Consider the following 12,842-nt stretch of genomic DNA (forward strand, 5'->3'; position numbering starts at 1 on the left):
TTGAAGGAGAATGCACTGAATTCCTGAGATTGATCTTAATGTATTTTGTAAATTCATTGAACTCACGGTTTACCACATAGTAATAAGTCATTAACTTTGAATGTCTTAAGCAGAGAGCAAAGAAGGGATCTTACTGCTGTCTCCAACTACCTAATGAGCGGGTTGTAGAGACAGACTCTTCTCAGAGGTGCACAGAAAGAAGATTAGATGCAATGGACAAACTGCAACATAAGAAATGCTAAATTTTAAGGAAAAACATGTCAGTAGCCAAGGATATGAGCACTCTGATCTCATTTTGAAACTGGTCCTGCTTTGAGCAGGTAGTTGGACCAGAAGCCTTCAGAGGTTCTTCCAACATAAAGTATTTTGTTCCTCAGACTCAGAAATTTTGTACCCACAGCAAGTAAATTCTGTGCTATATCTCTATTAATCTGATGAAGAAGCATAATGTGAAACACTTCAGTTACAGGTAATTAATACAAAAATGTTATCAGCGAAATCAGACATTTCTGTAAAACTATGTACACAGCAGAGAATTTTTCAGACACTACCACTGGGAATAAAAAAATGATAAAATTACCTTAAATGAAAACAATTCAATGCTTACAAAAAGATGGTATTAGGAGACAAAGGAGTAATCATGATTCTATATACATACACAAACAGCTTTTATTTCGCTCATTTGAGAATATCTGACAGCTTGAATGGTTTTTCACTACCTGGACTTCTAGTTAATACGGCAATTTTAACAAGACTGCAATCTGTAGCAATGCCAGTCTTGTGTATTTTTCTTGTCACAGTAAAGAATAATAAGAAAAGGAAAAGCTAAGAAAGTAAAATGAGAACATCATGAAATGAAAAAAAAGGAAGGAAAGTCAGTCAGAAGAAATGTCAGAAAATTCACTTTCCCCCATTTTTGTGTAAAGTATGGTCATCAACGGGTAACAGAATGAAACACTGGAGGAACTATAAGGTGCAAGTAGGATAAGTAATAACGGTGTAGGAATAACGTAGTAAAATTTGTAGAACATATTGGTCTAAAAATTATTATTATTTTGTTTTAACTTAAAGAACATATGCGTTCAAAGCAAGTGTTCTATAATGAGCAGTTCACCCATTTCCACAGGTTACCACAACTCTCCAATTCATACCTACACAGACCACTTCCTCACTCATTCCAAACAACATACATAGCAATACAAAAACAACTTCTGGATATTTTTCCTGTTTATACGTCCAAATTTTGTACTAATCCTTCTGACAAAATCACCACTTTAAGAAACGAATAATACAACTTCAACATGACTTGTATTCAACTAACTAATGTGAAATGTAATTGCAAATAGAGATTCACATTTGTACCAACGTGTTTCTAATGCAAGGCACTGTGAAATTCTTACATCTTCTTTTCCTAGTGTTGCTTAAAGCTTTTGTCAGTAACTGGAAAGAAAAGAACTTCATTATTAATAAATTTCTATATGGCATGTTGAAGGAAGAGCAAAGATAATTGGAAAAGAGGATAAGTGGAAGGTAAAAGCAATAAAATCTGCCTTTGACACTATAAATGTGGAATAAAAAATGAAGATCTCAATGATGCTATTCTGGACTTGGTGACACTGAAAAACATATGGGGTTATGGTAGATAATTAAATTCCTAAAGCTGTGACAAAAGGACTATGGCAGTCCTGCCTGTATAAAAGAAAATAATGAATGTCAGAAAAAGGCTGGGCTGGAATCACAAGAAGACAGAGCAGGAATGAAGTGCTAAGGTTGTTTTGCTTCCTCTAGAAGCATGGTGTGCCCCATGAGGAAGCTGTTAAAAAGCATCTTTTCTGAGCCCCCTCAAGTAGATCATTACTTCTGTATCTGAAACAGGCAATCATTCTTGAAAAAGCATATCCAGATCTGGCATCCGTAATTCCCAAGGGATACTGGAGGGTTCAGAGAAAAACCAGAAGAATGACAGTAAGACTGGAGAAAGACTGAAGAAAAAGTGATGGGGCACACTGTAGTATTTACAACAGCACAAGCTCTTCTCTCTAGCATAAAACTATATTTCAAGACTAGCACATGGAAAGCTACACTTTCAGTGAAGAATATATTTTTAAACAGTGCAATAATTAAGTCAGAACTATTTAGTTGGAGTCTAGCGCACATCCGATTTCTAGAAATACTGAAGCCAAGACTGATTCATTTTTTAAAATATATGGTCTAATTCAAACAGCAATTAATTTGTGAAAGCCTATGCTTTGGTTTATGTCTCATTTCAGATTGTAGGATCATAGCAGCCCCTTCTGGATTTATCATCTATGAGATACAACACCGAGGTAGCAATGAAATCAAATGCTTACATGGAAAAGTAATGACAAGTAACTAATGTACTTATAGCCAGATTTTAAAAAAACAGATGACCTGAAAGCTCTCCACCCTCTTGTTTAAAACAATTACCTGGCTAGCTGTGCCTAACAGTTGTTCATACTGCCTCCTGACAACATAGAATATGTTTGTCTAATACAGATCAAGCATTTTCGTTTATTTCTTCAAAATATAGCTTCTTGACAACAAATAATTCGAGAGATTATAAAAATGACACCATTAACACAATTTAAAATCCTTAAAACATTTGAAAATGAAAACTAATCAACATTTCATACTGAAAGCAAACAGAATCCCAGACCTAACATTGTCTTGCTGAGTCTAAAGGAATAAGCATTCATACTATAACCTGAGAAAGAGCACAGCCCCTCCCCAATATCACAGACTGTCCAGAAGATAGATTCTGCTCAACTTTGTGGTAATCTTTGCTTGTTCCTTAGGAATGAGCATTAGTTAATCCACAAGGAAATGTAGAATGGCTCTCATCTGAAAATCCTGGAGTCTCACTAACTAATATTTTACTTTTGTTATTTCGTAATAGGAATTCATACATTGACCGTATTGGTACAAAATTAATACACAGATTTTAAAATGGCAGAGGTCAACATGAAGTACTTCAGCAACAACAACAACAAAATACCAAAGAGGTCCCACATATCAATATGAGAAAATTCCCAGGGATTTTCTTTTAGTAGCATATACAAAGATTAACTCGTTGCATGTGTGGCTACAATAACTCCTACACATTAGAATTCCATCAAAAATGCTGATTTACCAAAATAAATGTTCTTAAGCATGAATATCTGATTAACCTAAGGCAGAATCTTCCTCTTGCAAAGGATGCTGATGGTGCTTTAACTCACTCCTGAGAACGTTCCTCCAGAAAAAATGCCCTAACTTTTGAAGCTTCACACTGCTTGTGGAAAGCTGGGGATTAGTCATCGCTGCAAACACATCTGTAAGCATGCCTACAATTTCTAGTTAGTTGGCCATAGCCAGCATTAAGCTCTTAAATCCTAAACAAAAGCCCAGAGTCGTTTCCAGTCATTGCTGTCAAGTTTAGCTAGAGCTGGAAAGTACTGTTTCTCAAATCACTGGCTCAGAGACAGTTAGCCGTGAGAAACTTTGTTGGTTCAGCACTCAAGAGGTCAGATTTGGAGCCTTCAAGTCATGGGACAAGTGACCATGTGCTGCTTCTGAGGAACAGTCCTATGATGTAGATTTACATTGAATTTTCACATTGACTTGGCTTGTGTTTTAGGACAGGGGATTCAGCAGGTTGAGGTATCTTGCAGCTGAGTTCAGAGTGGTCTGACCAGCAAAAATTCCTGCAACCTTAGGAAACCCAGAAGCTACTGTAACTAGAAAACCCAACATACCTGACAGTGTCAGGGACACAACCGTATTGGTGAGACTCACAAGATTGCCGTCACTACTCAGCAGATGTGGGGTTCCAAAGAAGCCCACTTAACAAACTTCTTACACTGGAATTTCTAAGTTGATTATGGCCACTGAAATGTTATTAAGAAATATTGACAAACTGCAATTTGGTCCTGTTTGGCACAAATCCAAATTTAAACAGAAATATAAGGTACAGAAATCCTGCATGTTGTTCACATTTATCTACAAAACCCTGGTTAGAGAGAGAAACTAAGGTTTCTAGAAATGACAGTCATGATAAGTAGGATGAAAATATCTATTCCCTACCATCTTCCTATTTCCATTCTGACTCCCTATGAGCCAAACATTTACTTTAAAATTACTCTGACTGCATGGGAGCCATTGTGTATGACCTTTATAGGCTTCTGCAGTTCAGAAATGCATGGATATTTTCTTCATGTGGAATCTTAATCTTTAAAGGTTTTTCTTTTCTGTATTACATATATTAAAAAAAAAAAAAAGGTTTCTATACCCTGTGATATGTTTGTTCCCTCCCAAAATCTCAAGAAGAACAAATGATTTATTTTCCTATAGCTAATCAAAAGTCTTGAACAAATAAAAGCTATCTTTCTTTAAGCAGTATTTTCTATTTCTTTTTAAATGTTCTAACTATAATTTACTTAATTAAGCATGATAAGGGAAATGGAAATTACAAAAAAAAACCTCAATATCTACTTGTTAAAAATCATAGGGAGACAATTTTTATTAGCAAATAGAATATCTATACATCTCTATTGTGTTAAACAGCTACCAGTAGATGGTTCCTTGGTTTGTCTGGAAAAGAAAACCCTATACAATTGGCACATCAGTTAGAGGAGCTCTTATCTCAGAAATTTAAATTATACACCAATTAAAACTATGCATCATTGAGGACTAATTATCTCTTAATTAGGTGTTTTGCTTCCCCTAAATCATCAGCTAAACTATTAACAGTGCTTCTGCTTTCTGAGAAGTAACAGTTATATCAACTATGTTAAATATTTACAGTTATTCTGGTGAGTCATATTGAACCTGTTCTAAGGTGACTGGAAAAAGAAATGTATCAGAGAAAGTAAGGGAGTTAACATTTACATTTATTGGAGTGGTCTAGAAGTTGGCACAATATGGTTAGCAAACTCGTTCTGTTGTATTTTAAGAAAATAGAATTAGCAGCTCTATCATTATTTATTAAAGAAATAAAGATATAATCATCAGGAAACAACTCCTCATTTTAGTAATACTTCAAAACATTCTCAGGATTAGTGGAAAGCATTTTGGAAAAAGCCATATTGGAATTTGGGTACGTTACATTTTTGGAGAATGTTACACAGTCTCGTGATTTATTCTCCATGCAATTGGCCTTGCAACTACAGGGAAATAAATTATAGATATTATAGAGGCACAATTTTCAAAGGCAAGAACCAGTACGTTTGTGGTACTGTTTCTGATTACCTCAGGAAAGGAAAAAAAAAAAAAAAAAAGGTAATCATAATTACCATTACAGTGCCCATTTGGTTAGTAATTTTTGTCTACTTTATTTAATGCAATAATTACACTTTTAAAATATACCTGTAATAATGCAACTATGACACAGAAATTTTAGTAATGGTCTCTAATGTGTTTAAAAACAAAATGAAGTTTAGTTTTAGAATCTAGTAGTGAAAGGAAATCCCAAGAGACATACCTCTATCTCCACACTGCTGCCCCACTGACTACAATTTTAATATAATTTTTAATTTCTTCTCTTAATGGAGTCAGGTTTTTTTAACCGTAAGTTTAGAGTGAATACTCCATTTAATTTGAATTAAGAAAGAATGAAAATATCCTTTCATATATTTTAATCAGATATAAGAAGCAATCCTACATGAGATAAAAATCTGAATTTCCAGACATTTTTTCTATAAAAAAAGTAAATGTTTCTAGTCTGTCATGCCCAGAAAAGTAATTAGATGACAGAATACTGAAGTGCAAATGTACCATGAGCAGCCATACGATCTGCCACTGAAAACTGTTTCTTTATATTCACATCCTTTTACCCTGGTTCTGCATCGTTTACGACACAACTAAAACAATAATAGCTCCTCATAGTGGAATCCATAATTATTTGTTCTCTTCTCCATTTTATTGGTCTGATAAGCAGATATTCTAGGGAAATATTTTGGTGGGAGACAACAATAGAAAAACTTTTTAAAAAAATCTTTTAAATGGCTTTAAGTAGGGGCCCTAAATGAGAGTTTCCACTGACATTGACAGCGTCCTATAAATACTCTTTCTGCCTTATTGTCAATCCCAAATTTTGTTTGCCTATAAAGCATTAGTATCAGTTGCACTCAAACATGTCAGAAGCTTACATAAGCCTACAAGGATCTAACACAAAAGCAGATTAGCTTTTTTCTCTGCTTTTTCCACTATGAGACTGTCTAGGACTTTATAGACCGACAATATATAAAACCTGACAGAATATTACAAAAATTTACAATAACATTATCTTCCTTCAAAATCTTCCAAAGCACTACATACTACTAAACCTGTTGTCACCCAAATAACTTCTTTCCTACATTCAGATAAAAAACTTTTATCTAGTCTTGTGGTTCTACACTCTTGCTTCTGGCTCTGCAATTTCACATCACTTCCTTCAGATTGTAGGATGAATATCATGTGGTCCCTAATATGAGTACATTAAGCTCCTTGCCTTTTTACATCCAACTCTGTTGAGAATGTTCATAAAGATGTGTTTGTTGTTATTATTGATCCTGATGCTACACAGTGATCAATATCATCATCCTTATAGAAAAATGAAGCTACGTATACATATTTTAGACTATACCTCAGTCATCTAAACTCTTATCCACCCTTTTCTGCATAAAAGATGACTTCTTGTCCTGTTCTCCAAAAGAATTTCATGCTCCTTGCAGAGCCGTATCTAAATGGTAGTCTGGAGGATTTCCTAGGTGTTTGTTCTCGGTATACTACTTTAAAACCGCATTTTAAGAAGAATCTTATATTTACTGTAAGAAAACATCAAAGTCATTTTGAAAGCTAATGCATCCACTTCATCATGAATACCTGTTTAGTGTTTCAAGGATTATAGTGTCTTCACACATAGCTATAAGCAGCTACTCAGCAACCTCCATGAAAATCATTAATGAACTTAGGAATTGAGTTGTTAACCATAAATCACAGAGATTAGATTTAGGTATGCAGACACTGATGGGAGGACGTAACATACATACACAGCCAAACGTAGATACATACACATTTTCCAAACAAAGATTACAGAATCACGAGTTCTGAAATATTTGGTAAGAACTTAAAATACAAAAAGCTCTCGTCTTAATTTGTTGACTTTGTAATGAGGGTTGTGCCACTGTTGTAAATTCTGATGGCAGTTCTTGACAGGTTTTACTTTTTGGAGCTTTTACAACAGTATACGTCACTCACGAATGCTAAAATATTCAAAGTGAACTCCAAAACAAAGAAAGATGAAATAAAACCTACACAGTAAATTTTATTACAAGGGTAGACAGGCTTCTTGATTTACATTAAATCTCTTCTTCAGTTGCTACAAACAGGCTATTAACGGGGGAAAGAAAATCAATTCTGAAACAGAAGCCAGTAAACTGAAAAAAAACAGTGGTTTCCTCTTAAAATAAAAAAAAAAAATCCCCTGTAAATTTATATATGAAGTAATTTTGATGATTTGTTGTGCAACATACAAATAAATGTAAATCTTCACCATAATTCATTATTATATTCTTGCATAATGCAAGGTACCAAAGATAGTTTTCCTCAGAAACAACAGTGCAGAAAAATAGAACCTAACGATATGCTACTAAACCTTGCAGTAGGCTTGTTTATTTAAGATACTTCTTTCCAACACATTTGGGCATTCTAAACATACATCATGTCTAACTTCATTGTAAAAATAATTATTCTATGCTATGGAAACATGTAAGGGATAAAGTACTCCATGATCAAAAAGGAAGAACAAGCTATTTTTTCCTCTATATGCAAACCTAAACCTGATTTTGCCAGGCAGTTCTTTGCTGTTGATGTTGAACCTTCTAATTTAAGCTCACCCCCTCTCAGCCCTTCCGAAATAAAAACTATGGCACTTATGAATCTTTCATTTACACATTAAAGAGGAAAGGAAATAATGACTAAAAAGACTTATCATTATCTTCTGCTTTTTATAGAGTTGTGTGTTGTTTTTTTTTTTCTTGAATCTTAGTAACTGTGTGAGTTATTCTTAGCCACAGTTGAGCTACTCAAGTTAATAACTGACAGCTGACACACACTGATGGCACAGGTAGGAAGGATATTAAGCAGCTGTAATAGTGATGGCATCCTCTGCACCAAGACAACAGAAACTCCTTTAAAACTGGCAGAAAACGTTGCTGCTCAGGCACAAGGTGAGATCAGTTATAAAGATGTATAGGTGCATGAAAGCAGCTGATCCAGAAGCAGGAATGCTGTCTTTTGGGACCAAGTACGTCAAGCAGACAGCCAGGACAGCATTTTAAGGGTATTTGCTCGTTTTGCACACGCACTTGCTACTTTTCCAAATATGGGAGCTACTGATGAAAAAGAGGAAAAACACGTTACCAGCTTCTTGCCATAAAATTAGTTTCCTGAGACTGAAGAACATACTGTTATTATTAATATTAGCATAGCTGTCAGAAGCCCAAGCTTTATGATTGCTGGCTACTTCAGGGATCCGTGACCATTATTAGGGGTGCTGGCTAAGTCTAAGTTATCGTTTTTAAATAAATGCTACAGCCTTCAAATTCCATTACCAGTGGAGTTTGAATTACATTTACTCTCAAAATAACATATATATATACATATATATATATATATATATATATATATATATATATAAATGAGCAGAAGCAAGTGATGTTTTGGTGGTGGTGGTTTTTTTTGTTTTTTGTTTGTTTGTTTGTTTTCCCCCCATATACTCTGTTCACAAATCTAGCCAATTTAAGATGACTGCATTTTCTGATGGGTTCCTATTTAACAGAGAGACAAAACATCGGCACACCGTAAGGGTAGGGACTGTAAAAGATGTGTTACTCATAGAACTCAGACTGTCAAACACAGGGAGGATGAATCTGGATGAAAAATTATGTCCTATTACTTGGACTCTTGAACCCTCTTATAACAAAGATATTTTATACAGACATCTTCTGAAAGATGCATAAACTACTGTTGTCCATGAAAGCCTGTAACAGCTAAGCTTACGTGTCATCCATATTTTCCAATCCACTTCTGCATTACAGGAAATGGAGACGTGTGGCATACTCTTCTGATAATTCAACAGGAAAATATCCAAAATTTGTGTGCCAGTATAGAACAACTACTGACTTCTGAGAAAAAAGTGGTGGCTGTCCATGTTGCATATAACAGCTCTATTTGTGGAAACAGCTCTTAGCTGAAGATGTCCTATATCACCATTTTTCCAATGATCACTTATGCAGCTTTGCCATATTTCTGCTTCTCCTTTGATGTCAAGGACAAAAAGATCTTATAGCTAAATAAAATGCTTTTAGCATCAGGAAATTTAAATGCATTTTCCCAAGTGTTGCAGAGAAACAATGTTATTGAGAAAGCACCCAGCTGTGTCCCTCCAGCCATTATGGATGGAAGAGAGGGGCACTGAGTAATGGGAACATAGAGCATAATTTTACAAAGAAAATACTTTTTTAAAGAGAGCAGAACTTCATTCATAGTTTCTACCTAGTTTCAATGACTCGTAAGTAATTCACTGTCACCTAGTGCTGAAGAGCTTGGATTCTGAGGTCATTAGGCTCACCGGTGACAAAACTAAAATGGGTCACTGGGCAGTTGCTGATTGAGAGTTATCTCAGACCAGCACATCTTCAGGAAGTTGCTGCATGGACACAACCTTCACATATCCTTTTTTTCAGAGTCAGAAAATCACACTTCAAAAGAGGATATTTTTTGTGTTAGGATCACCAGGGATTTATTAAAGTTTAGAAAAAGAATAAAAAATTGCTGAATAGATAACACATAATAGAAGTACTTGAGGAAGTAACTGTAAGCCCCTGATCCAAATAAATAACTGCATGCTGGAATACACAGTTTTCTTTCTTGTACATGTAAAAATATTGAAGAGAACTGAATGCAAAAATGGACATAGTATAGGTGACTTGGACAGGAATACAGTTCCTTCTGCTATAGAAAATGCAATAGTAAGAGCAGTAATTTTAGCACCCAAAGCCAAACCTTCACAGTGAAAGACATAAATAATCTTAACTCCAGTGCCAACATAGCAGTCATAAAACAAGAGTGGTGAAATTCATATGAACACAGTTTGAAATATCAATTACAAGGGAAGCAAGGTCATGATTTCTGCTTCCTTAAGAACTCATTCTTTACATAATCTATTCTTTACAAATCACAAGGAATAGAGTAGATACAGGGGACTGGTACTCAGATTGTATATGAATCATGTTAGATGTGCTGAAGAGAGTGTTTAGCCCTCTGCTAAAGTACTCTGTAAAGGCATATGTTATCTTACTTATTCGTACAAACAAAATACCTCTCATGAAAGCTGCAATAATTTCCTTAACTCTAACAGGATTAAATGAAAACTTTAGTGGTGAATTGATATAAAATATCACTATGCTTTTAACCAACATGTTATGACCAATGCAGCATGACTGCAGTCACTGAAAGAACTGCAGCACAAACAGTTCAGAGTCTAGACCAATTGTGCACAGGCCAGCACCCTGTGATATCCAAACCCCTTCACTGGAACACAGGACTAGCTGTCTAATCACCACAGAAACATAAAGGTGGCTAATTCAGGAACATTAATTTTCAAATGGTCTAGAAGTTCTTCAGAGACCACCTAGAATAGTCCCTCATTCCTAACCAGAACTCTAATCCGTCATCGTTATCTCGAACCTCCCAAAGAGCGCTGTCACATCATAAAAGTAAGATCATTTATGTAAGGATTATCATCCTCTAAATGAATGTTCTCTGATATGGTAATAGACTGATTGCAACCACCTTTGCATATAGTGAACGTGAAATCTACTCACAGATGTAGATGTAAAAGGTCATTGGTATGAGAATTGTGAGGCGATGCAGTACTAGTCTTAGAAATTAGAACCTCTGGATAGGAACAACCCATTACTTCCTTCTCTTAATCTTAAATCCTAAGGCCAATAGATTAAAAAAAAAATCTATCATACACAGAATCATAAACTTTACATAGAAAACTAAATTTGTGTCCTCTGAAAAGTTCCCTACTCCATTTATCATTTGAAAACCTTATCTGTTGACAGTGCACCAAATAAGAAATTAATGGGGGTAACATGAACTTCACTTATTTCCTTGTAGAAGAACAAATCACAGCATGAAAACGTCGAAGGATAAATGATAATCTTGTCAATTTAGGAAGGCAAATGCAGAGGATAATATTACAATCCTGAAACTTTGTTTCTGTAGCTGAAGCTTAGCATTCTTTTTCCTCAGCATAAAATTGAAGTGAATTCATTTCTAGGTGGAAGAAGTTTTTAAAGAGAAATTAACAAGACAGAAGATGAATGTAATACTCAAGCACCATCACCTGAGACCAATGAATTTCCATATGCCTCAAAAATAAATATATATAAAAAAAAACTGAGGTTTTGAAGTTCTACAAATTTGAAGTTCTACAAATGTATCTTTGGACACCTTGTAACATATTTACAGCTAACTTTCACATCTGATTGTGAAAAGCCTAGCTATAGCCAAAACCTGGTCATCCACATTAAAAACACCTGATTGATGCAGGGGACACAGTATTTACAAATGCAGCTATAGTAATGGTAATTAAATGGTAATTAAAAACATTGCTAGAACTTCTGGCAAAAAATAATACATCACTGCATCGATTTTTTTTAGTCTGCCACACATTCCAGAAAATACTAAAAAAAATGATTCCAGTGAAGTCAAAGAATAAAAATTCCAACCACATACACCTAATATTAACTCTGAAGTTCGTAATGTTGCAGTGCAATGCAGACATTAAACCTTTTAAGACAGTCAGAGACTAAGAAAGGTAATGATTAGTGAAAGATCACATACAAATATCTAGGTATGTATATACATAGATACTTGTACGTCATCACATCACATGATGACATACAAGTTTCTGTGTACAAACATTTGGTTTTTTTATGTACACATTGAAAGGCATAAGACATATCACAAATTTACATGTGCGTTCAATAACGTTAACTTCAGACTTAAAACTAACAGTCTAAAGTCTATCTCATTTGAGAAAGGAAGAAGAAAGCCTCTCAACCTCCAAAAGTACAAACATCATAATGTAACTCCTCTACAAAGAAAATACTATGTAATATTATGTAAATAATACTATTTGTACAATTTCTTTACAAGTGAAATTTGACTTCAATGCAGAGCTGTCTACATCTCCATAAGCACAAAACAATTGTACTAACCTGTATTTTGATTGGCCATGAAAAATTACTGACATAGACATAGAAAGTGATGTTTGGGTTGCTCCGAAAGTTAAATTTTTCGCAAGAAAAGCTGTCTCTGTATTCCTTAATATTAGCCTTAGAAACAACAGGAATCTCTTCTCCAGATATTGTTCCTGCTAAAAAAAACAACAACAACAGCACGTATATATATATATATACACACACATAACAAATATGAGTCATCATAAAAGGGGTGAAAGTAAACTGGCACAGGAGACAGATTCTTGAATTGCTTTTAGTGTCTGCGTTATACAACTTTAATAACACTTTATTACACTTTACATGGTACAACAGCTATGTTTCATATATGTAAAGAGAATTTACGAAAGCTCTTACTCTGCTTGCAAAAGATCATGAATGAAACATGAAATTGATAGAATTTACATGAACTTTAGAATAAAGTCATTATGGTCAGCTAAACAGCTAATATAGGTTACTCTAGTAATTTATATTCCATTTCAATAAAAACTCATAGGTTCCTGTTGACTAAATTAAAATAAAGGAATAAAAAAAAATTGCAAACTGTGA

General features: G+C 34.6%; 1 protein-coding gene across 4 annotated transcripts in view; it reads right to left on the reverse strand.

Moving 5' to 3' along the window:
* The window catches only part of ATRNL1 (attractin like 1), a 492,744-nt gene that overhangs the window by 273,863 nt on the left and 206,039 nt on the right, over positions 1–12,842 (reverse strand). For all 4 annotated transcript variants that reach the window (XM_035547698.2, XM_050711915.1, XM_035547701.2 and 1 more), the window contains one exon: positions 12,273–12,430. In XM_035547698.2, the coding sequence (XP_035403591.1) occupies positions 12,273–12,430 (158 nt within the window). The remainder of the gene's footprint in view (positions 1–12,272; positions 12,431–12,842) is intronic.

This window comes from Cygnus atratus, chromosome 7, assembly GCF_013377495.2.
Source record: "Cygnus atratus isolate AKBS03 ecotype Queensland, Australia chromosome 7, CAtr_DNAZoo_HiC_assembly, whole genome shotgun sequence".
In the NCBI taxonomy this organism is placed as follows: domain Eukaryota; kingdom Metazoa; phylum Chordata; class Aves; order Anseriformes; family Anatidae; genus Cygnus; species Cygnus atratus.